Below are 27037 nucleotides of genomic sequence, written 5' to 3'. Positions count from 1 at the left end.
CTCTCTGCTAGCTGAGACCCTTGGAGATGCCAGGGATTGAACTGGGGACCTTCTGCATGCAAAGCAGACGCTCTACCAGCGAGCTACAACACCACCTTGAGCTCTGCCCTGGTTCCACATCCACCCATCTCAGTCCTTCCCAAGGTAGCAAAAATGCATGTATTTTAAAAATTAAAAACTGGCAGTTCAGAAAGCCTAGTTTCTGTCTTTCCCCCATATCCAGGAGAAAGGCAATCCGTACAGTTCCAAAACTCCCAGCCAAGTGAATGAGGCATTTCTTCCCAAAACAAAGTCTAAATGTTGTCAGTTTCTCCCACGGCAAGCACGAGGACAATTCTGTGGAGAGGGCAGCTCTCTGCTCGCAGAAGAACCAGCTAAGCAGGAAATGGCTCATTTGCTGCAACTGTATATGACATTTGTTTTCCTGTGAGAGAAAAGAAGAAAAATACAGTAATTATTCATCTGGAGGAGTATGTGGCTGTGCTGTCTGTATTTACAATTACCTTGTTCTTATTAATTATTATTTATTAGTAATATTGCATCATCCATGTGAATGATACTGTACAGAATAACAAGAACCTTTGCTCCAAGAGGCCTATAAATCTAAAATTTGATGCAGAGGAAATGACATAAGAACATGAGAAAATAAGAATGGGGAGTGGTTGGGGCTTAGTGGTAGAGCATCTGCTTGGCATGCAGAAGGTCCCAGGTTCAGTCCCTGGTATCTCCACTTAAAGGTTCAGGTAAACCCTGGAGATGTCAGATTTTGAACCTGGGGACTTCTACTTACAAATTATGGGCTGGGGCTCAGTGGCAGAGTGTCCCCTTGGCATGAAGAAGGATCCAGGTTCAATCTGTAGCCTCTCCAGTTAAAAAAAAATCAGGCAGGGTTTTCCGGGTTTTGGCATCTTGGGCTCGGCGGGGTTTGCAGAGCTCACTGGCAGTGGCCCCCCTGAACCGGGCGGTAGAAGATTCTGGAGGGTTCTGTATCCTCCCTACAGGAGCCAGGGAAACCTGTACCCTACAGGAGCCAGGGAGATGGCGGCAGCCGATCCCTGTCTCTTCTGTCTGCCCCGATGCTCCTCCGTCGCGGTTGCCATAATGGCAGCAAGAGATGAATACCTGACTGCTTTCTTTTTCTAACAAGCTTCTACTATACTATATCATATTTCTACCTTAAACATTGAGATGCTACAGTGCAAGTAGGTCTTTCTTTTTATTACCACCAACTAATGGATCTTCTGGTATAACGCCCATCGGGACAGTTCAAAAAAAGGGGGAAGAGGAGGCTATTCCCCCCCCCCTTTCTCTTTTCTCAAGTGAGGCTTCAAAAAGCCAAAGAACAAACTTAACAACTCTTAAGAATTTAAATTGATCTGAACAGGGATATTTGAATGGATTTGGCTTACAACTAAACAAGCTACAATAAGAGTATTATTTTATCTTAATATGGTCTGAAAAGTCACGTATATTTTTAAGAGAAATGCTTCTGATATCTGATTGGGATGGAACTGATTACAAGCGGACTGTAAGAGGAAAGCACACAGCCGGAGGAGATTCAGAAAGATAGATTATCCGGGACTTGGAGTTGGTTTTTTAACTTTGATTACTAGACTGAGTTTAACTGTAGAGAAGATGGCGATTCAACCAAATGAAGCGTTTGAAAAAAAAAAAAAGATATTATGGCTGCCATATCTTTCTTTAAAGCAGAAAATTGGTCTGTTGACAGAGTTAATATGGGACAAGGTGGAAATCTTTGTTTTAAAACACAGCGAGATGGAAAATATATATGAGTGGAATGATGAAGGGATCCCAGTGATGTCTATGGAGATGAAAAAACTGGATAAAGACCCAGTAGAAAAGGAGTTGAAAGAAATCAAAATGGAGACATTGTGTGTAGCTACAGAAAGGAGGCGGAAATCAAGCTGGATTAAAGTTTTTGCAGGAGGAAGTGACGGCGTGGAGATCTCATCGTTTTCAATAAAATGGATATATGTGCTAAAGGGAGAAAAGGCAGACTACTTTAAGAAGATCAAGTCACGGAAAGCTTTTAAAAAGAAGGGATTATAGATTGTTGGTCTTTCTTGTAATTGGCTAACATGGAATTAATAAAAGGGAACTGGCGTACGGCCTTGAATGTTTCAGAAACGACAAGCGAGACTTCCAGAGAAGCGGGACTTTGAAATGGCAAAGAGACTCTTAAAATCAGAATGCTTCTTTTCTGTTTGCTATTTGATTTATGAAGCGCATATTTTAAAAGTTAAATAGAGCAATTTAATAGAGAGTGGATTATAGAGAGGTATGATTTTTTCTATGGGTTAAAATAAATACGGGTGAAAGAGGAGGCCGTTTTCACTTAGAGATTCTATTTTTTTAAAAGTCAAATAGAGTATTTTAATACAGAGTGGATTATGGAGAGTATATGATTTTTTTTATTTAAGAAAAATAATAAGTATGGACAGGGCCTTTTTTGCAGGAAAAGCCCAGCGGGAACTCATTTTCACATTAGGCCACACCTTCTGACATCACCATTGTTTAGTATAGGGCTTTTTTGTAGAAAAAGCTCAGCAGAAGCTCATTTGCATATTAGGCCACACCCCTTACGCTAAGCCATCTGGAACTGCGTTCCTGTGCGTTCCTGCTCAAAAAAAAGCCCAGAGTATGGAAAATGAGACTGTCATTGCTTATTAAATTTGTCTCTGTTGTTTTCTCTCTCAGGGTAATATGGAAATAGGAGATATAGTCTCCAAAAAGTTTAATGAAGTTACATACTTAAAGTTAAATACTTAAATATCTAACAGATAAATAACTAATTTGGGTCAATTTATAATAATCTAGACAACACAGGTATTTGGAAGCTTTAAAGATCTGCTCCTGCTTATTTTTAATTTTTTTTAAATAATAGATCCTATTGATATTGTAACAGATAAAGTACTGTCTACTAGTTTTATTTTGGTCTTTTGTTATTTCTATTTTTATTTTTTTATGTTGGAAACAATTAAGGTAGTATTAAGGATAAAATGATCTTCTCTGCTTATGATTATGTTTATTACTGTTAAAATTAGTACTTATCCCTAATATGGTCAAGATTACTTAGTGGCTTTTATTTTGTGGTTGGCTTTGATGCTTTTCTCATTTGTTGGTATCAAAGATGAATAGTTTAAATTCATTTTATAAGCATAAATAGCAAAAAAAAAACCCTATAATAAAATAATATGACTGTAGAATGTAATGGTTGTATTGGATTAAAATGTAAGACTTGCAGGTAGAAAAAAATTTAATATCAGGTTTGAAAGGTAGACATGTAACAGCTATATCTATTGCTTTTCTCTGTTTTGTTTTCCCCCCAATCCCCATCCTTCTTTGCTTCTGTATCCCCGCATTTTCCCCCTTTATACTGAAAACTAATAAAATTTTTAAAAGTAAAAAAAAAATTAAAAAAAATCAGGCAGTAGCTGACATGAGAGACCTTTCTGCCAGAGACCCAGAGAGCGGCTGTCAGTCTGAGAAGACAGCACTGCCCTTGATGTACCAATGGTCAGCTTTAGTATAAAGCAGCTTCATGCATTCATTTGAATTGCCTTGCTGGATCGGGCCAAAAATGCATCTGGTTCAGCATCTTGGTTCCCACAGTAGCTCATCAGATTCTGGCGCATCAGCAGAGTATGGAGACCAATACCTCCCTGTTGTTCCCCCATCCCACAAATGGCATTCATTCAGTCAACATGACTAACAACCACTCAGGGCCGGATTAACAATTAGGCCAAGTAGGCACTGGCCTATGGGCCCCCACGCCTTTAGGGGCCCCTGGCCAGCTCCCCCCCCCCCGGTTTTCCCCTCTGCTTACAGCCCTTGGAGTCTGTATGCACAGCCAGCAACTGAGCCATTCTTTGCCCGACTTGCCTGGTGCGGCTGCTGCTCATGTTGCCAAGTTTGCCCCTCTCTGCCTCTCCCCCGCAGCTTTGTCAAGGGGGCTGTTAAGAAGGTGCCTGCAGGCTGCAGCTGGGGGCCACGGGCGGCAGCGTGGGTGCTCTGACTCTGAGATAATTTGCAAGGGGGCCCCCAAGATTTTCACTGCCTCGGGGGCTCCACAGGGTTTAATCCAGCCCTGCAACCACTGATGACCCATGAATTTGTCTGAACTCCATTTATACTCAACCAAACTGAAAGCCATTGCTACATCTTGTGGCAGAGAATTCCTCAGGCTAATTACAGGCTAATTGGGAGATGATGCACTTCTAGCAAATGGAGGTGAGGGGAAATGGGGTAGGGGGATCATCCCTTTCAGTGAAGGTACTTAATATTTTGAATTTAAATGTTCAATGCACTTTATATACATTATCGTCTATTAATACATACAAGTGCCCTCTAAGACACATCAGTAGAACTATACACCCCTATTGCAGATGGAAGGATGAAACTGCAAGCTTTTCTGCATTCTCATTTTCCTCACTTGTAAATTCCTGTTTAGGAATATCAATATTAAGTTGATATTACAATACATATCATATCCACCATAAAAACCTGCAGTATACATCTGCAGGGAGATATGCCAGACATAAACTGGTGTATTATCCAACCAGCCACTAGAGGGAGCAAAATACATGTGGAACAGACACCTTCCCCCAACATAAAAAAGCAGACAGTTAAAAGTCATGAAAATGAAACTGTGGAAAAGCCCTGAGAGAGTTTGTGTGGATCGTCTTAGGGGGTTTGTGGCAAAGGCAAGAATTAAACCAGAGATGGAGATTGTAGTTCTTTTGGGCCAGGATAACTTGAAAAAGGGGATGAAGGATTGTTTGGTGTAGTGGTTAAGTGCGCGGACCCTTATCTGGGAGAACCGGGTTTGATTCCCCACGCCTCCACTTGCAGCTGCTGGAATGGCCTTGGGTCAGCCATAGCTCTCACAGAGTTGTTCTTGAAAGGGCAGCTTCTGTAAGAGCCCCACCCACCTCACAGAGTGCCTGTTGTGGGGCAAGAAGATAAAGGAGATTGTAAGCCGCTCTGAGACTCTGGTTTAGAGAGAAGGGCGTATAAATCTGTGGTCTTCTTCTTCTTAAGGGGATGACCCAAAAGTTTTGCAGAAGAATTGGAGCTTGTGGGGCTGGGGCAGTGGGGGGAGACTTGAAGGAGAAGTGAGAATCTGTATCAGGAGCAGACCGGTAAATTAGAACTACCCTGGTCAAATTTAGCCAAATGGCCTCTCTAGCATTGGTTATACCACAGGGTTGCTTCACTGAGACCTGTGAAATGCACTCCTCATACAATTCAATATATCACAGTGAAATTTTTATGTGTTATATACAACAGTAAATATAAAGCTATATGCAATTACTCTATTTATATATCTCCAGTAGTACAAAATATTCAAATCCTATGTCTCCAACAGTAACAAAGCACTGATAAGTATCCAATCCACATCTCATTAAAGAAGTCCACTCTATAAAACAAAAGTCCTTCAAACAGAGTGCTCAAAGAATGATTTAACAAGACAAAAAACTCCGGCAGACAGTGAAACTCTCAGAAAGATGCTGAAGTCTCTTGCTCCTGGGGTCCCCTGCCCTACGATCATTTCCACTGGAAGTATGGTCTTTTTCAAGCGCTGGGATTTCCTCCTCCACAGTTGCAAAAGTGGCCACCCTGACCTACAGTTAAAGAATCTGACATAGAATTTGAATATTTTATACTACTGGATATATTGGAGTAATTGCATATAGGACTTACCTTTTTTATATTTACTGTTGCATACAACACATAAAATTTCACTGTGATATAAGATATTGAACTGTATGAAGAGTGCATTTTCTTGTGTTCTATAATGCTGTGTACTGTTTCAACACAGGAGCCCATTTTTGCTATTGTTTCACTTAGACCCAGCTAGCACAGCTGGAAGAATTTATCTCCACTGCTGCAACCACTGCCTGGGGCCAAAGTGAGTGGTCCCTCTGACCTGTGGCTCTTTTGCGCCAGGATAACTTGAAATTATTAGCTGACCCTTAGCTGCCCTCCAGGGTAGCTGCCCACTGTGAATTGTCTGGGTAGGTGAAAGGGCCAGTCCATTCCTGAGCTGCATAAGTTAAGTGTTCTGAATGGGTGGCCTCACCACCCGCAGAAAAGCATATAGGGTTAGCTCCTACCTGCTTCTCAGCTAGCCAACCAGGGAAGAGGAATCACCCCAAAGACTATGTCAGCCATCATGTGACCCGCATGGTGCAAAATCCATGAGGGATCATGAAGGCTGCAATGTGGAGGGAAATTTGGGTGAGATCAAGGGGAAAAATTGGTTGAATCCGACCTGTACTTTCAAATTGCATCAGACTTTGCTCTGTGGTAGGCTTGCCAGGTGCCTGCTAAGGGTGGGGAAACTCATTACAATTTTGACCAGTGTCTACACTCATAAGAACATAAGAGAAGCCATGTTGGATCAGGCCAATGGCCCATCCAGTCCAACACTCTGTCACACAAGTGGCCAAAAAAACAGGTGCCATCAGGAGGTCTATCAGTGGGGTGAGGACACCAGAAGCCCTCCCACTGTTGCCCCCCCTCCCGGCACCAAAAATACAGAGCATCACTGCCCCAGACAGAGAATTCCATCAATACGCTGTGGCAAATAGCCACTGATGGACCTCTGCTTCACATGTTTATCCAATCCCCTCTTGAAACTGTCCATGCTTGTAGCTGTCACCACTCCTGTGGCAGTGAATTCAATGTGTTAATCACTCTTTGGGTGAAGAAGGACTTCCTTTTATCCGTTCTAACCCAATTGCTCAGCTAGGTGGCAGGTGGAAAGAGGCCAGACAAAAAGGAGAGGTGGAGATCACTGCCCTATGACATCACTTTCAGCATGATCTGGAAGTGTTGACGATTATATAGCACTCACCTCAAAACCACAGCATTTTTGGTTGGGTGCTAGAGCATCACCTAAGATTGTCACCTCTGCATGGAGAAATACCTGGAGATTTGGGGGGTGGAGCTTGGGGAAGGCTAACAAGGCTACTTCAAGGATAACCATGGTTAGATGGTGGAATTATCAGTGTTAAGCCTTGAAGTAGCATCGCACTGTGAAATTTCTTTGGAGGAGCTGAATGAGTATTTGCATTAGGGAGCCAATTTTCCTGAAGAGACCGGAGAAAGGACTTTTGTCATACAGCCAGGGCTTTTTTGAGCAGGAACACAGTTCCAGCTGGCTTGGCATCAGGGGAGAGCCAGTTTGGTGTAGTGGTTAAGTATGCGGACTCTTATCTGGGAGAACCGGGTTTGATTCCCCACTCCTCCACTTGCACCTGCTAGCGTGGCCTTGGGTCAGCCATAGCTCTGGCAGAGGTTGTCCTTGAAAGGGCAGCTGCTGTGAGAGCCCTCTCCAGCCCCACCCACCTAACAGGCTGTCTGTTGTGGGGGAGGAAGGTAAAGGAGATTGTGAGCCGCTCTGAGACTCTTCGGAGTGGAGGGCGGGATATAAATCCAATATCATCATCATCATCATCATCTTCTTCTTCTTCTTCTTCTTCTTCTTCTTCTTCTTCTTCTTCTTCTTTATTTATTTATTTATCTGGGATTTATATCCCGCCCTTCCCATCGAGTGGCTCAGGGCGGCTTACAACATATATAAAACTAACATAAAGGTATAAAATTACACTTTAAATTAACAATTCACAATATATAATTAAAATAAAACATTTGTTATAACTATACATAATTAAAACAGCCAGCAGTCGTAAAGCTACACTCCATTCAGCTTCAGGTAAAAATTCAGTATACAATATACAGCATTCGGTAGTCGGTATACAGGGCCGTTAGTTGTGGGCCAGCCGGAAGAGGACTGTCTTACAGGCCCTGCGGAATTGGGTGAGATCCCGCAGGGCCCTTACCTCCTCCGGCAGCTGGTTCCACCAAAATGGAGCCATTACAGAGAAGGCCCGGTCTCTTGTGATCTTCAAGCGGGCCTCCTTTGGCCCGGGGACAACCAAAAGATTTTGAGATCCCGATCTCAGTGCTCTCTGGGGAACATGCGGGGAGAGACGGTCCCTCAGGTAGGCAGGTCCTAGACCATATAGGGCTTTAAAGGTAATAACCAGCACCTTGTATCGAACTCGGTAGGATATTGGCAGCCAGTGCAGCGCCCGAAGTCCCGGCTGAATGTGCTCCCACATGTGCTGCTTCTTCTTCTTCTTCTTCTTCTTCTTCTTCTTCTTCTTCTTCTTCTTCTTCTTCTTCTTCTTCTTCTTCTTCTTCTTCTTCTTCTTCTTCTTCTTCTTCTTCTTCTTCGCAAATAAATTCTTGCTGGGCTTTTTGTACAGAAATCTCCCAGAATTACAATTTACCTCCAGATTACAGAGATCAGTTCTCCAGGAGGAAATGGCAACTTTGGTGACAACTAGAGATCTGCTCTTAAAATTGATCTCCAGACAACCAAGAGGGACATGATAGGATTATACTCTTCTGACATCCCTCCTCTCCCCAAACCCTGCTTTCTGCAGATTCTACCCTTTAAATTTCCAGGTATTTCCCAAGCCAGAGCTGGCAACCCTACTGGTATTTGGGCAAAAACTCTATGGCAAAACCAATTTCTGCCATAGAGTTTTTGCCCAAATACCAGAGTGTCACTGGTGTGATGATGTCATCTCCCGTATGACACCAGTGACATGAACCAGGCAGCAGGGGATCCCCAACTCCACTAAGGGATTCTGGCAACCCATCAGTTGTGAATTGTTTGCTTTTTATACTTTGCATTTTATACTGTTTTGCTTTTTATACTTTGCATTTTATACTGTTTTGCTTTTAACTACATTTGCTACATCTGTTTTGTACTGCTGTGAACTGCTCAGAGCCTTACTTTGTGAGGGAGGGGCTATATATAAACTGAAACTGATTTGATTTATTTGATTTATATCCCGCCCTCCCCGCCTAAGCAGGCACAGGGCGGCTCACAACATATAATAAAATCACAATAAAACAGTTAAATTGAGCGTTAATGAAACAATTAAGACAATTAAACAGTATAAAACAGTTCAGTGCTAATTACCGTTTGGTTACAGATGGCCTTCAGTACTCTTATGCATCCTTTAAAGCTGATATATCAGCAGTTTCAGTTAAAAGGTAACTGAAATAATGTTGTCTTGCAAGCCTTGCGGAACTGGGCAAGGTTCTGCAAGGCTCTGACCTCCTGCAGCAGTTGGTTCCACCAAGGGGGAGCAGCGATTGATAATTAATAAATATATAAAAATAATCAATCCGTCTCCTTTTGTTGCCATCTTCTGCCACTAGGTGAACACTTTTGTTTTGTTTTGTATGAAGAAGAAGACTGCAGAGGTGGGTGGGGCTGAGAGAGCTCTGACAGAAGCCGCCCTTTCAAGGACAACTCCTGCGACAGTTATGGCTAACTCAAGGCCATTCCAGCAAGTGTAAGTGGAGGAGTGGGGAATCAAACCCGGTTCTCCCAGATAAGAGTTCGCACACTTAAGCGCTATACCAAACTGGCTCTGCTCTAAACTGGCTCTATGGCCTTCCCTCTATAATCCCTCCATAATCCCTCCTTCCTGATCCTGTTTTTAATGATGCATGGGGTTTTTTCGGAGGGGTTGGTTTTAATTGTCTTAAACTGTGATTTTATCCTGCATGTCTGAAACTGTTAGCCACATCAGTGACCCTTGAGAAGTCAGAAAAGTAGATAACAATATTGTAAACAAATAATAAATAAAGCCTACCTCACAGGGCTGTTGCAAGGACAAAAGGTTTAGGTTTAATTAGATTTATATCCCGCCCTCCCCGCCGAAGCAGCCTCAGGGCGGCTCACAACCCATAAAATCACAATATACATAAATAACACATCATAATTAAATTGCAATTAAAACATTAAACAGTGGCAGTGGGAAGAACCATGATTTTTAAAAAATGGATAAAGATGATTCTGATAGCTCTTGGAACAAAAACAAACTACCATGTTCCAGGAAGCAACTCCAGAGCCTGAACACAGAGCCCTCTCTGTTCTTGACACACTACATGTAACCATATTCCTAGAAAGGCGACATTTTTACCTGAGTGATGTTTAGAGCGTATGATCAAGATGGCTGCCACAGACAGGAGTAAACACGTGAGGGGCACTACGATGAGGAGGATGTCCCTATAATCATATGCCATGTCTTCAGCACCTGGGAACAAAGAATAAACAACACTAGGTCAGGAATTGGCATCTTTCACTGGCAAAGCCTCACCCTTTGCCATGGAAACCACCCGCCCCTCGGTCAGGGTACATGAGGAAAGAGGGCTCTGGTCGATGCGCAGAGAACCCTCACGCACCCAGCCAATGGCTAGTCTTTAAAAGCATCACGTTAATTGCACTCAAATGGCACTTTTAAAAAATTGCTCATATAAGGTCAACGGAAAGTCCCATTTGTGAGACAGGAAGCGAAAGGGAAACACCAACGTTTCTTTCTCTGCAGAAGGGGAAACCTGTGAACGGGAAAAGAATTCAAGGAAGCCCTTTGGGGTTTCCATGTGGTGTTTTATGCAAGACAGACAATTGTTTTGGTTAAAACAATTTTATTTGGTAACATATGGTAACAAATTATATTTCTTTCATCATTAATAACTTCTTTTATCTATCCCATATATTACTTTCTACCCACCCCTCCCCCCGTTCCTTGACCCCCGCCGGTGTTATTTACTTAAAGTTCTAATGTTTAAAGGTACCCTTAACTAATACAAACAAAAATTTATATTCTTCTTTTTAAAACTTAATCATTATCAAAAATTGTCCAGTGTCCTTTTATTTTCCACTCTTTTTCTACATATGTTCTGAACTTTTAAAAACTTCTAAATCATAGTCTCTTAAAATTCTTGTTAATTTGTCCATTTAAATCCATGTCCTAACTTTTACAATCTAATCCCATTTCTCTGGTATTTTTTCTTGCTTCCACAACTGCGCATATAATGTCCTAGCAGCTGAAAGCAAGTACAAAATTATAGTTCTATCTTCTTTTGGAAATTTTTCCATTTGTAATCCCAACAGAAAAGTCTCTGCAACTTTCTTAAATTCATATCCCAAGATCCTAGAAATTTCTTGTTGAATCATCTGCCAATACTTTTTTGCTCTTTCACAAGTCTACCACATTTGATAGAAAAAACCTTCATGTTTTTTACATTTCCAACATCTGTCTGGCATCTTATTATTCATCTTTGCCAATTTCTTAGGAATCATATACCATCTATACATCATTTTAAAACAGTTCTCTTTAATACTATGACACGTCGAAAGCTTCATAGAATTCTTACACAAATATTCCCAAGTTTTCATCTGTATTTCTTTATTACATTAATTGCCCACTTAATCATTTGAGATTTCACTACTTCATCTTCTGTAGACCATTTTAAAAGTAATTTATATAATTTTGAAATTAATTTTTTGTTGTCTCCAAGTAGAATTTTTTCCATTTCTGTTTGCTCTTTTCTTATTCCTTCAGTTTTAATGTCACTCTCCACCAAACTCTTTATTTGTTGCATTTGAAACCAATCATATTTATTATTCAGCTCTTCAGCAGTTTTCAATTCTATTTTACCACTTTGTATTTTTAATAGTTGATTATATGACAACCACTTTTCTTCACCCGTCTCAGCTGTTATTTTTATCACTTCGGCTGGCACTATCCATAACGGTTTTCTCTCATCTCTATAGTTCTTATATTTCATCCATGTATTTAGCAAGCTGTTTCTTATATAATGGTGAGAGAAAAAGCCGTCTATCTTTTTTTCCCATAGTACATATAAGCATGTAGGGTTGCCAAGTCCAATTAGAGAAAAATCTGGGGACTTTGGGGGCGGAGCCAGGAGATTTTGGGGGTGGAGCCAGGAGACACTGGGGGTGGAGCCAAGAACAAGGATGTGACAAGCATAATTGAACTCCAAGGGAGTTCTGGCCATCACATTTAAAGGGACAGCACACCTTTTAAAATGCCTTTCTTCCATAGGAAATAATGAAGGATAGGGGCACCATCTTTTGGGGCTCATAGAATTGGACCCTCTGGTCCAATCGTTTTGAAACTTGGGGGTATTTTGGGGAGAGGCACTAGATGCTATACTAAAAATTTGGTGCCTCTACCTCAAAAAATAGACCCCCCCAGAGCCCCCAATACCCACGGATGAATTCCCTATTATTCCCTATGGGAATCGTTCTCCATAGGGAATGATAGAGTGCCCAGTAGACATTTCCCTTCCCCCCCACGCTTTCTAAAGGGGGGAGGGCCTCCAAACCAGGGAATCCCCTGTCCCCTCCCTCTCTCACACACACAAATACTTACCAGATCTTCTTCCGGAGAACCCTTGCTGTGAAAACGAAAGCAAAAGAAAGGGAGGGGCCGTTCTCCCAAGCCCTTCCTGCTTCCTGCCCAGCCTTAAAGGGGCATACATTTTACAAACGGCTCAGGAGCTCTATAATAACATGAAGCCTACAGGTATGTTCTCCCCCCCCACCCCCGCTTCCCAATTTTTGAAGAGCGGGAGATGAGGCTGCGAACCCGCCAGAGCGGGAGGTTTGGGAAGCCTATAAGCATGCCAGCCAAATTTATTTCCATGACCTTCCAACGCTAAGAGTTTTTTGTTTAACAACATTATCCATTCTTTTATCCATACTAAGCAAACTGCTTCATGATATAATTTTAAGTCTGGTAATTGAAATCCGCCTCTCTCTTTTGCATCTGTTAAAATTTTCATTTTAATTCTTGGTTTCTTCCCCGCCCACACAAACTCTGAAATTTTTCTTTGCCATCTATTAAATTGTTTACTGTCTTTCACAGTTGGAATAGTTTGAAACAAATACATTATTCTGGTAGAATATTCATTTTAATTGCGGCTATTCTACCTAACAGTGACAAATTAAGTTTATTCCACTTTAACATATCTTCATACATTTTACGCCATAGCTTCTCATAATTATTTTTGAACAAATCAATATTCTTCATTGTTATCTCCACACCCAAATATTTTACCTTGGAGGTAACTTCACAGCTCTTTAGTCTCTGCAATTCTTGTTGCTTATTTATTTGCATATTTTTACATAGAAGTTTTGATTTTTCTTTATTAATACAAAGTCCCTCCAACTCCCCATATTCTTGTATTTTGGCTAGCAACAAAGGTGTGACTTGTATGGGGTTTTCATTTATAAACATTATATCATCTGCACATGCTCTGTATTTATAATTGCTGCTTCAATTTCTATTTTTTTCAATTGGATTGTTCAAAACTTTTTGCATATTTTCTGCTAAGGGTGCTATTTTTATCTTTTGTAAGTACTCATCCATCTTTCCTTTCCTTATTTTAACACCTTTAAATAACTTGGCATAATACTTAAAGAATTCTCTTTTCATTCCTTCTTGATCTACCACCTCTCTTCCATCCACCACAATTTTATTAATGATTTTACTTTCTCTCTTTTTCTTCAGTTGCCAGGCCAAATATTTTCCGGGTTTGTTTGCTCCTTCGAAAGATTTCTGCTGCAATCTTTTCAGATTCCATTCCAGTTCTTTATTTAACAAATGTCTCATTTGCGTTTGTAATATTGTAAACTCCCTTATAATTTTCTTTTTCCCTGGCCTTTTTCTCAGTTCCCCTTCTTTTTTCTTTATTTCATTTTGAATGTCCAACATCTGTTTTTCTTTTGCCGTCTTATCTTTGTTATTCAATCTAATCAATATTCCTCTCATTACTGCTTTATAAGCATCCCAGACCATCTGAAATTCTATATCCTCTTTATCGTTTGTTTGGAAGAAAGCTTTAGTTTCATTTTCTAGAGATGTCACTATTTCTTTATTCTGTAGTAAATCTTTATTCAATCTCCATCTTCTCAACTTCTTAGACAATTTTGTAATCCACATTATTGGGTTATGGTCAGCCCCAATTTTAGGTAAAATCTCTATTTTCTTTGTTATAAGGCCTAAGTCTTTAGTGCCCCACAACATGTCAATTCTGGAAAAAGTTTTATGTCTTGCAGAAAAAAAGGTATAGTCCTGCACTTCAGGATTAAATTTCCTCCATATATCCTCCAAATTTTCTTGTTTGACCAATTCAAAAAAAGACTTTGGCAATTTTCCCTCCTTATTATTTTTTTTTACCCCCAGACCTATCCAGTGTGTTCTTAATTGTTCCATTAAAGTCCCCCATTATCAAAACTTGGTCATAAGTCAGTTCATCAAATTGTTGTATAATGTCTTTTAAAAAAGCATCCTTTGCACCATTTGGTGCGTACAGTCCCAATAACAACGTTTTTTTTTGCATTTAATATTATTTCTACCGCTACAAATCTTCCATCTTTATCTTTAAACACTAATTTCGGCTCCAATTCTTGTTTAATATAGAAAATCACTCCACTTTTCTTCTGTTCAGCCAATGAATAAAATTCTAGTTCCAGTTGTTTATTCCATAAAAATTTGTAATCCTTTTGCTTGATATGCACTTCTTGTAAACAAACTATATTACAATTTTGCTTTTTAATCCAATGAAATGTTGCCTTTCTTTTTTGTGGTGAATTTAGTCCATTTACATTCCAAGATAATAGTTTGTAATCCATCACGGTGCAAATTCTTTATGTTATTCATAAAACCTACGCAGTTCCTGTGTGCTTGTAATTGTAATCCTTTTACCTTGCAGCTCAAAACTCAGACCTTCAGGTATTATCCATGTATTATCCTCATTTCATTGTCACATAGTTTTTCTGTCAATTTTTTGTATGCTTTTCTGTCATTTATCACTTGTCTTGGCAATTCTTTCATGATTCTTACTCTGCTGCCTCCCACTATCAATGTCTTTTCAAAATTTTTATTCAAGATTTTTCCCACCGTTTCTTTTGTCATATATCTTATAACCACATCTCTTGGTAGATTATTTTTCTTGGCATATAGTGAGTTCACTCTATACATATAGTCTATGCTTCTAGTTCCTTCAGGATCTTCCTCCAAAAATTCTGCAATTATTTTTATTATATATCCTTTCAAATCAGTCCTCAGGTACTCCTCTCAGACGTATCTGGGTTTCCATCAATTTGTAGTCATGAATTGCCACCTTTTCTTGCATTTTTAGCAAGGTGGAATCATGTACTTTCACTCTTTCTTCCACCTCTTGCACATTCTTTGATGTTACCACAGTCTCATTTCTGAGATCTTCTGAGCCGCCTTGGCGGGAAGGGCGGGATATAAATTGAAATAAACAAACTATATCTTTCCTTAGCTCTTCAATGTCTTTTCTAATTTCTTTTTTAGAAGCAGTTATCATGTCTCTCACCCCTTTCATCATCCTGGCTTCCATTGCTTCTAATTGCTCTTGCATTTTCTCCATTGAGGCAGTCCTTGCACGGGTTAACTTATGCTCTGACATTTAAAAAAACACCAAAATTTCTGACCTCTCCAAATTAAATTTAAACTATCAGGTTTGATAGAGTAAGGCTTGCCCTTTTCAATAAGCCTAATTTTGCCGTCTTCAGAGCCTCCTGGGCTCAGATATTAATTTTTAAAGTTTTTATTTCTTCCAAAATGGCAGTCGTGACTTTCTGCTTCCCTTTAAAAAAATTTTCCTTCAAAAGGCTTCTAAAATAATTGTCAGCGATAATGTCCAATAGTATTTACCTTATAATTGTCACTTCTGTCAGCTTCACTAATTTTTAATGTCCCTAACACTTTAAAAACTTTGTTTAAATTTTGACCTCCTAGCAATGGCCGCCGATGTTTTTCTATGATATTATAGTCCTAGAGTAGGCTAGCTGCTTCAATGATTTCCCTTTTCCATCCGACACTTCCTGCTTTTCTTGCCACCAAATCCCGTTTTCACTGGTAAAAAGATCTCGCGATGTTTGACGTATTTCCTGTGTTGGCTGTGAGAGCTGCAAATCTGTGACGATGGGGCTTTTCACCAAAACCACAAGTAGACAAAACAATAAATTCCTTTCCACTTTTTAGCATTGTCCTTTAAATTTACAAAGTTCAAATTTTGCCCCTTCTCCCCTTCTTCTTCCAAACTTTCTGAATCTCTATTTCCCACCTTCTGATTTTATTTTGTTTAACTTTAAATAGTCCCGGAATGAAGATAGTCATCAGTACCTTTTTCTGCAGTTATCGAGATCCAACACCGGTCTTGTATAGCTTTAGACGTTTAGCAGTCTCAAAGAAGGTTAGGATCCTGTCGAGCTTATGTCAAATAAATGACTCTGGAAACTTCTGCAGATGATGAATATGCAACTCGTCTCTGGAGACTCCTCAAAGCCTCAAAGGAGCCCCCCCCCCCCCGGGACTCCCTTTTAGCCAAGGTAAATCTCCTCAGAGTTTCCTGTGCATATCTTGGACTGATCTCTGACTGAGAAAAGTAGGCAGTAGGCATTAAATTGCCCTCCACTACCCCGAACAGAAGCCCCAGCCTGCTCCCCTTCTGAGAAGCAATTCAGCTCAGCATTTCCCAATCCCAGAAGTCCCATCAATAAGACAGATAATCTTTTTGAAGAGATATGAAGATAATTCCAGGGGCAGCTTAATGATATGTACACATTCCGCAGTCTCAAAGCATTTGTATCATGTGAGGGCAAGGAGGAATACCATTATACCAATTTTATGACTGAACTGAAAGAGGTATTCCTTCCTTCATATTAGGGAAGAGAGAACTCTTTTCAAATGATGTTAAAAGACACTATCCTGCGTGTGACACACAGAAGAATACCTCCTCTCAGATTTTTAAAAATTAAAATATTTCTATCCCTCCCTTTCCCCATATAAACAGAGTCTCAGAGCTGGGTGAAGGATGACATGTGCCACTCACAGCTTTGTGGAAGAGTTTAAAATTATGAGAGCCAGATATATAGCAGTTACAGCGGGCACCCCCAGCATCACCCATGGGCCCCATGGTACCTACCAGCACCTTTTCTGGTCATTGCAAAGTATTTTTGGGGGAAGCAGGCAAGGCCAGCAAGGCTTCTTATTGGGTACTGGAAATTTTACTAGCTATGAAGGTTTTAAAAAACTTTGCTTAGGCAGCAGCTGTCACCATACCACAAGGATCTTCACTGCGTGACTCAAAGGGGAACAGGATTGTCTCCCTGTCCTGTGATGGCTACATTATGGCAGCAGTTTTGTGACTGTGTCCTAGGGTTGCCAAGTCCAATTCAAAAAATATCTGGGGACTTTGGGGGTGGAACCAGGAGACATTGGTGGTGGAGCCGGGAGCAAGGGTGTGACAAGCATGATTGAACTCCAAAGGGAGTTCTGGCCATCACATTTAAAGTGACCACACACCTTTTAAATGCCTTCCTTCTATAGGAAATAATAAATAGGGGCACCTTCTTTTGGGGATCACAGAAGTGGACCCCCTGGCCCAATCTTTTTGAAGCTTTAGGGGTATTTTGGGGAGAGGCACTGAATGCTATACAGAAAATTTGGTGCCTCTACCTCAAAAAACAGCCCCCCCCCCCAGAGCCCCAGATACCCTGGATCAATTCTCCATTATTTTCTATGGGAATCAGTCTCCATAGGGAATAATGGAGTGCCCAGCAGACATTTCCCTCCCCCCCTGCTTTCTGATGACCCTGAAGCTGGGAGAGGGCCTCCAAACCCGGGGATTGGCAACCCTACTGGTGACCTCAGGGGTGTGGCCTAATATGCAAATATGTTTCTGCAAAAAAAAAAGCCCTGATAACAATCATATAATTGTCATAGTCATGGAATGGTCTAGTCCAGCTCTCTACTCAGTGCAGATTCTCTTGTGTTCCCAGCTTTTGGGGTGTGTTTGTATGTTTAAATAAGCCTTTACCCCTTCCATTGTAGTTGTGGAGATATAAGGGGAAAGGTGTATCACTGCAAGTGAGGGAGATAGAGACTTACTTTAAAAAACAAAAGCTGGGAATTCACATATTGCACTAATTGTTACACATATTGTTACAACATTATCACAATATACAATTGCTGTTTTTAAAAAAAAAAAAATAAAAAACAAAAAGCCTCTATCCAGTAGTGGGAGGAGGAAGTGGTCGCCATGGGAACAGGGAATATGGCTGTCATGTAAATGGGAAAATCCCAACTTAACTGAACTGTCCAGCAATTTTCCCCCAAACTGTGGAGCAAAGTAGGTTTGAGAAAGATGGGAGAAAAGCAGAAGAATGCAAAATGATGTTGCAGGGAAACAGGAAATAAAACCAGATTTGCAAAAGCACATTTCAACACATATGAAGCTGCCAGATAACTGAAATACTGTGTACAATTCTGGTCACCGCACTTCAAAAAGGATATTATAGCATTGGAAAAAGTGCAGAAAAGGGCAACTAGAATGATTAAAGGTTTGGAACACTTTCCCTATGAAGAAAGGTTAAAATGCTTGGGGCTCTTTAGCTTGGAGAAACGTTGACTGCGGGGTGACATGATAGAGGTTTACAAGATTATGCATGGGATGGAGAAGGTAGAGAAAGAAGTACTTTTCTCCCTTTCTCACAATACAAGAACTCGTGGGCATTCAATGAAATTGCTGAGCAGTCAGATTAAAACGGATAAAAGGAAGTACTTCTTCACCCAAAGGGTGATTAACATGTGGAATTCACTGCCACAGGAGGTGGTGGCGGCCACAAGCATAGCCAGCTTCAAGAGGGGATTGGATAAAAATATGGAGCAAAGGTCCGTCCATCAGTGGCTATTAGCCACAGTGTGTGTGTGTGTATGTGTATATATATATATATATATATATATATATATATATATATATATATATATATATATATATATATATATATATATATATATATATATGTGTGTGTGTGTGTGTGTGTGTGTATACACACACAAACACACACACATATATTGGCCACTGTGTGACACAGAGTGTTGGACTGGATGGGCCATTGGCCTGATCCAACATGGCTTCTCTTATGTTCTTATGTTAGAGCAGGGGTGTCGAACTCATTTGTTATGAGGGCCCTATCTGACACAAATGAGAACTTGTTGGGCCAGGCCATGTGTATGCCTATTTAAGATTAGGTAGCAGAGATATAAACTTTGTAAAGGACACAGACCAACACAATCATTTTTTTTAAAAAAAAACCAACATTAAAACATACTTAAAATGTTAGCGCTCGTTGGTCTTAAAGGTGTTTTCTTTGTATTTCTCCCATGGGATCGAGGGAACAGGGCAGAGGAAGCTCTGGCTCTTTCCTTCCTTCCTCAGAGGACTGGGGAAGAGCCTCAGCCTGAGCCAATAGAAGGAAGAGAGACTTGGCTCTGCAGTTCGATTGAGAGAGCCTGGAAAAACAAGCTCTGCCTTTCCCCCTTCCTCTCCAAGGGAGGAGCCTTGACCAGCGGAGAAAATAGAGATTTTGCTCTGTAGCTTCTGTGCGATTGAGCAAGCCTTGCAAAGCAAGCTGTTATGCAGAAGGAAGCAAGAGAGGGAGAAGGAAGCAGATGACAGCCTATTGCTCGGGAGCTGGATAGGAGCCCTTGGTAACATGTTTAACACCCCTGATCTAGAGAGCCAAACATTCTTTCCCAACCACTTGTTGAAATCTAAAATAGCACCCCTGCTTGTCACCCACCTGATTGTTTCTGGTCAAAGCATTCCTCTCCAAGGGAGGAGCCTTGACCAGCGGAGAAAATAGAGATTTTGCTCTGTAGCTTCTGTGCGATTGAGCAAGCCTTGCAAAGCAAGCTGTTATGCAGAAGGAAGCAAGAGAGGGAGAAGGAAGCAGATGACAGCCTATTGCTCGGGAGCTGGATAGGAGCCCTTGGTAACATGTTTAACACCCCTGATCTAGAGAGCCAAACATTCTTTCCCAACCGCTTGTTGAAATCTAAAATAGCACCCCTGCTTGTCACCCACCTGATTGTTTCTGGCATGGCTCCTGAATGTTGATAGTAACAGATCTAGTGCTGACTGCATTGGCAACAGTGCAGGTGTAGCTTGCTGGAATCTCCTCTGAGGGGTCCAGTTTTGCCCTCAGTACCTGGCCATTCTCAAAAGCAGAGTGTTTTTCCACAGTCAGTGCCTTGCCCCTCGGTCCTGCCCAGCTGTAGGTAGTATTGGTCCCCCTAGACGCTGCACAGGCCAGGAAGAATTCGCAGGATCCCATTTGCCTGTTTGGGTTGCTCTCCTCGCTGAACACTCGGATGGTTGGTGTGGAAATCACATCTGGAAATAGAGCAGAGAGATTGGAAAAGAACCCAGAATTTCCACTTCACAGGGCGTGACCCTTCCCTATCCTTTCTGCCGTGACCCTTCCCTATCCCTTCTGCCGTTTCTGTGCCAAGCGTTTCCCTCCAAATGCCATAAACGGTGCAAATAAATCACACTTAAGTAGCAGTTGCAGGAAATGACAGCAGGGGGAAATCACCGGGGTTGTATGAGATGGGGATAGGGTTGCCAAGTCCAATTTAAGAAATATCTGGGGGCTTTGGGGGTGGAGTCAGGAGACTTTGGGGGTGGAACCAGGAGACTTTTGGGGTGGAGCCAAGATCAAGGCTGTGACAAGCATAATTGAACTCCAAAGGGAGTTCTGGCCATCACATTTAAAGGGCTATCACCTTTTCAATGCCTTCCTTCCATAGGAAATGACGAAGGATAGCGGCACCATCTTTTGGGGCTCATAGAATTGGACCCCCTGATACAATCGTTTTGAAACTTGGGCGATATTTTGGGGAGAGGCACTAGATGCAGTACTGAAAATTTGGTGCCTCTACCTCAACAAACAGCCCCCCCAGAGCCCCAGATACCCGCGGATCAATTCTCCATGATTTTCTATGGGAATACATCTCCATAGGGAATAACAGAGTTCCTAGCAGACATTTCCCTCCCCTCCCCCCGCTTTCTGACGACCCTGAAGCGGGGGGAGGGCCTCCAAACCGGGGGATCCCCTGCCCTCACCTGGGGATTGGCAACCCTAGATGGGGAGATGACATTGCATGCAGAAAATTTCCCACTAAAAAAGGATTGGAAATATCTGCCAATCCCAGCCTACAATTTCTCATCCTTTTAAAATGTGGTCTTGAAGCTTATGAGAGTTAGAAGCATCATTTCAAATAATTTTTTAAAACCCGAGATCCAAGAATTCAGATCAATGAACTCCTGATAACATTTCACATGTCCAGGATCTTAAGGGGCATACCTAAAAGACAAATGTCCTAATGCAGGGTTGTCAAAAATGCACCGCTGGGGCCAGATCAGGCCCCCAGAGGGCTCCTATCAGGGCCTCGAGCAACTGGCTGTTGTCTGCTTTCTTTTCCCTCTCTCTTGCTTCTTTCTGTAGCACAGTTTGCTTTGCCAAGCTTGCTCAATCGCATAGGAGCTACAGAGCAAAGCCTCTATTTTCTCCATTGGCTGAGACTCCTCCCTTGAGGAGGAAGGTGGGAGGGAGAGCTTGCTTTGCCAGGCTCTCTTAATTGCACAGCAGAGCTACTGAGCCAAACCTCTCTTCCTTCTATTGGCTGAAGCTCCTCCCCCTCCTGGTCCCCTGGGGAAGGAACTCTCTGTCTGGGGCAGTGATGCTCTGTATTCCTTGTGCTTGGGAGGGGCAACAGTGTGAGGGCTTCTAGTGTCCTGGCCCCAGATAGACCTCCTGATGGCATCTGGGTTTTTTGGCCACTGTGTGACACAGAGTGTGGGACTGGATGGCCTATAGGTCTGATCCAACACGGCTTCTCTTATGTTCTCTTATGGACACATGAATCTGGCTTATAATAAATAAGGCCCTTGGTCCATCAAAGTCAGTATTGTCTACTTGGACTGGCAGTAGCTCTCCAGGGTCTCAGGCAGAAGTCTTTCACACCACCTACTACATGATCATGACCCGCCACATCTTTCTTCCTCTGGGGGATCGTACCGTAGATCTCCAGATGGAAGATCTGCTTCTCAGTCTCCCCCGTCGTGTTCACCAGCAGTGCCGAGAAGATCCCGCTGTCTCCCAGGGCCGCTGGACTGATCTCCAAAGTGAAATTAGTGTGAAGTTGGTTCCTCCCATAGAAACGGGACTGGTACTGGATCTCTGGGGCTCCCTTGAAGGACATGGCCACCAGCTCTTCCGTGGGTGTCAGGAACCTCCAGATGGTATCCCTGACATGGAAGCCAGGAGGGACTTTGGCTTTCAAGAACACGGGCTGTCCTTCAATTCCTAAGATTCGTACCGGGGCCTGTGTAAGAACTGCCAGCACTGCCAGAAAGGAAGTTACAAGAGATGTTATTATTAGAGAGCGAAGGACACTGTTCATCGCTATCTGGATCAGCACAAGGACAGTTCATCCCCCTGGAATTATGCTCGGTTTGCAAAATTTCTGAAAAGCTTTGTGGGTGGAGATTTGTTTATTTCCTTTATTCGTTTTAAATTTCTATATGCGGTCTTTCCACCCAGGGCAGTGAACATCAACACATTTCAAAGGTAACCAAAGGTAACCTTGGAGGTTTTTAAACAGATGGCCATCTGACAGCAATGAGGATTCTGTGAATTTGGGGGGAGGTATTTGTGAATTTCCTGCATTGTGCAGGGGGTTGAACTAGAGGACCCTGGAGGTGCCTTCCAACTCTATGATTCTATGAAAAAGGCTGGAACAAAGAAAAAGGAAGTAAACTATAGCTAGGCATAAACTGCAAATGTACCAAATTTTAATTTAATGTAATTTAATTTGCGATTTATACCCCGCCCTATCCCGCCTGTGTAAGAACCATGTTTGATTCCCCACTCCTCCATATGCACCTACTGATGTGGCCTTAAGTCAGCCAGAAGTTCTCACAAAGGTGTTCCTGTCAAGAGCAGTTTCTGTCAGAGCTCTGTCAGGCTCAGGGTGGCTTACAACATTAAAACATTGCAATAACAATAAATAAAACATATAAACACAACAAATTTAAAATCTCATAAACATAATACATACAGATTACAATAGAGGACCATAACTCCAACAATAATACAGCCAGAGGCCATAGTAGTGCATATAATTTAATGATACATGCAGAAGTGCTAAAATATCATTTAAAAACAACCAAGAGTCATTTTGTAGGGAAAAAGGTGCAGGAGCTCAGTAGCATCTCATTTGCATTTGCGCCGGGATCTGTGTGCAGCAGGGAGAGCAATCTCCACTTCATGCAGACCCTGACTGGAGGTTCAGGAGCTGTGCTCCTGTGAGCTCCTGCTGAATTCAAACCCTGAAAACAACAATCCTATGGTTAAGCATATAACTACCTAATCCCAATATAAAGACAACTGTCCATTTACATAAATACAGGTTTAAAAGTACATATTGTCTCCGTATGCGAGAACCAATACCAAGTGTGCTTCAGCACCTGGCCTTCCTCATTGATATAAGTCAAACTGAACAATTCACTCATTTAACAAAGATGTACACAAAACTGATCATGTACAGCATGGACCTGATCAAAACATTTCAAACAGAATTAGCATCTTATCTCCAGTCTACAGAAATCAGTTTCCCTAGAGAAAATGGCATTGCACCCCATTGAGGTCCCTGGCCTCCCCAGCCTCCATCCCCAAATCTCCAGGAGTTTCCCAACCTGGATCTGGCAACGTAGCCTCCATCCCCCCATAACCAACACAGAGGGAAAGAGTTAATCCTTTTGCTATGCCCCCCAATCAAAATCCCTCATGACTACATCTCTAGTTTGGTGCAGTGCAGTGGTTAAGTGTGCTGACTCTTATCAGGGAGAACCATGTTTGATTCCCCACTCCTCCATATGCACCTACTGATGTGGCCTTAAGTCAGCCAGAAGTTTTCACAAAGGTGTTCCTGTCAAGAGCAGTTTCTGTCAGAGCTCTCTCAGCCCCACCTACCTCACAGGGTGTCTGTTGTGGGGAGGCAAAGGGAAAGGAGATTGTAAGCTGCTTTGAGACTCCTTTGGGTAGTGAAGGGTGGGATATAAACCCAATCTCTTCTTTCCTTCTTCTATGGCTTATATTTTTATTCCACCACTCCTCCAAGAAGCTCGGATTGATTAACATAGTTTCCCCTCCTTCATTTTCTCCTCACAACAGCCCTGTGAAGAAGGTTAAGAGGAGAAAGAATGACTGGCCCAAGAACCCCCAATGAGCTGAGGCGGGATTTGAACCCGGATCTCCCCCGTCTTAGGATAGCACTCAAACCACAAACTTAAAGCGTTTATCTTAATTTTTTTTTTTTTAAACCAGGAAAGGAGAGGGGAGTTTGGTTTTTTTCACTGAGAGGTGGGCAAGAATCAACAGTTATCTAGAGAGCAAAACATTTAAAACTGAATGTTAGGAATGTTGAGGGGAAAAGAAAGATGGATTTTTTAAAAGGCAGTTGTCTCCATACCTGTCTGCAGCACCAAAATGAGCAGAATCAACCCCATCACACACCACTGCTTCGGAGCTCAGCCACACAAAGAGTGAGGGGAAAGTGTCAGGCAGGGGTGACCTCTTCATGAGGCTGTCCCGTGATGGATGAGCTTTCATTTTTCCCACAGAAAACCCCCTTGTGTTTCTCTGAAGGGGGGGGGGGAATCCCACATGTTTATCAAAGTCTACAACAGAAAGCAGAAGTGAGGGGACGGTGTTTGCCAAAAATGGTTGTGGAATCCTTTTTGGCTGTTGGCCACTTTCAGGAAGAAATAAGGGCTGTCGTGTTAAAATATTGTTCCTGTCACGGTGACTTGCTCATAGGGCTGCCCTTCAAGGTTCTACCCCTTTCCCAAAATCTCCAGGGGTTAAACCACTAAATGGCAACATGGACAGGTCTTGTTTCCTGTGCACAGAATTAGGGCTGCCAGCCTCCAGGTGCTGGCTGGAGATCTCCTGGAATTACCAGGTGGCAGAGATCAAGTCCCCTGGAGAAAATGGCCATTTGTAAGAACATAAGAGGAGCCATGTTGGATCAGGCCAATGGCCCATACAGTCCAACACTCTGTGTCACACAGTGGCCAACCCCCCCCCCCCCCAGTGCCATCTGGAGGTTCACAAGTGGGGCTAGAAGTCCTTCCACTTTGTCCCCCCCCCCCCAAGCACCAAGAAAACAGAGCATCACTGCCCCAGATAGAGAGTTCCAACAATATGCTGTGGCTAATAGCCACTGATGGACCTCTGCTCCATATGCTTATCCAATCCTCTCTTGAAGCTGGCTATGCTTGTAGCCGCCACCACCTCCTGTGGCAGTGAATTCCACATGTTAATCACCCTTTGGGTGAAGAAGTACTTCCTTTTATCCGTTCTAACCTGACTGCTCAGCAATTTCATTGAATGTAGGGTGGGACCCTATGGAATTATACCCTGCTGAGGTCCTTTCCCCTCCCTAAACCCTGCCCTCCCTGGGCTCCACCCCCCAAATCTCCAGGATTTTGCAAACCAGGGCTGACAACCCTAGTACAGACATCCTGAGGGGAGTTTATCCAGTTAACCCCATTGAAATGAATGGGCTTAGACTGGAGTAACTCTCCTCAGGATTGCACTGTAAAACATGTGGTGGGCAGCCTGTCATTGTATGCTAGGGATGTTTAAATACCCTCCAGTTTTTCTCAGGTCCTGTTTTTCAGTTACAAACATGTCCTTGGTTGTGCAGGAAACCTCGAAGGGGGTTTTCAAGGCAAGAGACAGTTTGCATGGCTTGCCTCTGCGACACAATCCTGGACTTCCTTGGTGGTCTCCCATCCAAATGGTAGCCAGGGCCGACCTTGCTAGTTTCTGAGATCGGAGGAGATCAGGCTAGCCTGGTCTGGGCTGCTCAAATCCTTATGTAGCTCAACTGTTAAGCTTCCTTGGTTGACCATCGGTCTGTCACTCTCTTGCTCAGCCTAGCCTCCCTCACAGGGTTGTTGTGAGAGAAGAATGCAGGGAAGGGGGACGCCACATAAGTCATCTTCAGCTCCTGGGAGAAAGGGTGGGATAAAAATGTGATAGATAAGGGGCTAGCCCAGGGGTGGCCAAACTGCGGCTCAGGAGCCACATGTGGTTCTTTCACACATATTGTGTGGTTCTCAAAGCCCCCCCCTACCCCGCTGACTGGGTTGGAGAATGCATTTAAAGTTAAAGTTCCTTTCTTCCCACCTCACCCTCCCTCCTCCTTTCGCCATCTATTTTCCTCCCTTCCTCCCTCTCTTCCTTCCTTTTCTTCCTTCATTCTTTTCCTTCCTTCCTTCCTTCCTCCCTCTCTTCCTTCCTTCCTTCCTTCCTTCCTTCCTTCCTTCCTTCCTTCCTTCCTTCCTTCCTTCCTCCCTCCCTTCCTGTCTTGTGGCTCTCAAACATCTGATGTTTATTCGATGTGGTTCTTATCTTAAGCAAGTTTGGCCACCCCTGGGCTAGCGCAAAGCCAACCCACATAGCAGTCAACAAGCAGAGTATGTCCTTCAGTGTGATAATGGCAGGGAAATCCTGGATGCAGGGACGGCTTGCCACTAGGCAAAGTAGGCGATTGCCTAGGGCACCAGCTTTCTGGGGGCACCCCCAAGTGACTCAGTGATGTTATCAGTGTGGGGAGGGGGGCGCCAGAAGTTAGCCTCGCCTAGGGTGCCAGACGGTCTAGGACCAGGCCTGCCTGGATGTCCTCAAACTGTGTTCCTAAGTATGACAACCGGAGTGTTACAAGCCGAGCCATTCATTTTTATCTGTGATTTTCATCAGGAGACGGCATCAGGAGAGGAGCACCTGCCCTGTGTGCAATGAGAATGAGGTATGAAATGAGTAATCAAAATGGTGTTAGTGAGTGAATAATATTTCAGCAGGACATCTATTGGCACCTATTAAAATAATGTTAATGCTTTCTTTTTGCATGATGTCATGTCTGGGTTTCCCCAGAAAGAATGCAACGCCATTGCTGATGGCTAACCCCCTCACCTCCGATGTCCCTGCCCCATCTCATCTCCCACTGGTTGCCAGGCAAGTAGAGATCTGAAAATGTACCAGGTGGCCTGGGTTACAACTGTCCTCCTTAAATTAGGCTGTTAAAAAGCCCCTTCCCCCTATCTGCTGGATGCTGTAGTGCAAATTTGGTGCCTCTACCTCAAAATTTGGTGCCTAGCTCAAAAAACAGCCTCCCCCCGAGCTTCAGATACCCGCGGATCAATTCTCCATTATACCCTATGGGAA

At 42.7% G+C, this 27037-nt stretch overlaps 1 protein-coding gene across 1 annotated transcript; it reads right to left on the bottom strand.

Annotated features, from left to right (window-relative positions):
- Positions 1–245: 245 nt before the first annotated feature.
- Positions 246–22205, bottom strand: SLAMF8 (SLAM family member 8). The gene is made up of 4 exons (XM_060252155.1): positions 21821–22205; positions 19825–20133; positions 10035–10148; positions 246–424 (listed from the first exon to the last, which is right to left on the bottom strand). Exons 1-4 carry the CDS (start codon positions 22203–22205, stop codon positions 375–377), a joined length of 858 nt encoding a protein of 285 aa, XP_060108138.1. The 3' UTR covers positions 246–374.
- Between the last annotated feature and the right edge of the window lie 4832 nt (positions 22206–27037).

This window comes from Heteronotia binoei, chromosome 1 (assembly GCF_032191835.1).
Source record: "Heteronotia binoei isolate CCM8104 ecotype False Entrance Well chromosome 1, APGP_CSIRO_Hbin_v1, whole genome shotgun sequence".
In the NCBI taxonomy this organism is placed as follows: Eukaryota; Metazoa; Chordata; class Lepidosauria; order Squamata; family Gekkonidae; genus Heteronotia; species Heteronotia binoei.
Note: the sequence above shows the minus strand (reverse complement) of the source record. Positions and strands in the feature narration are given on the sequence as shown.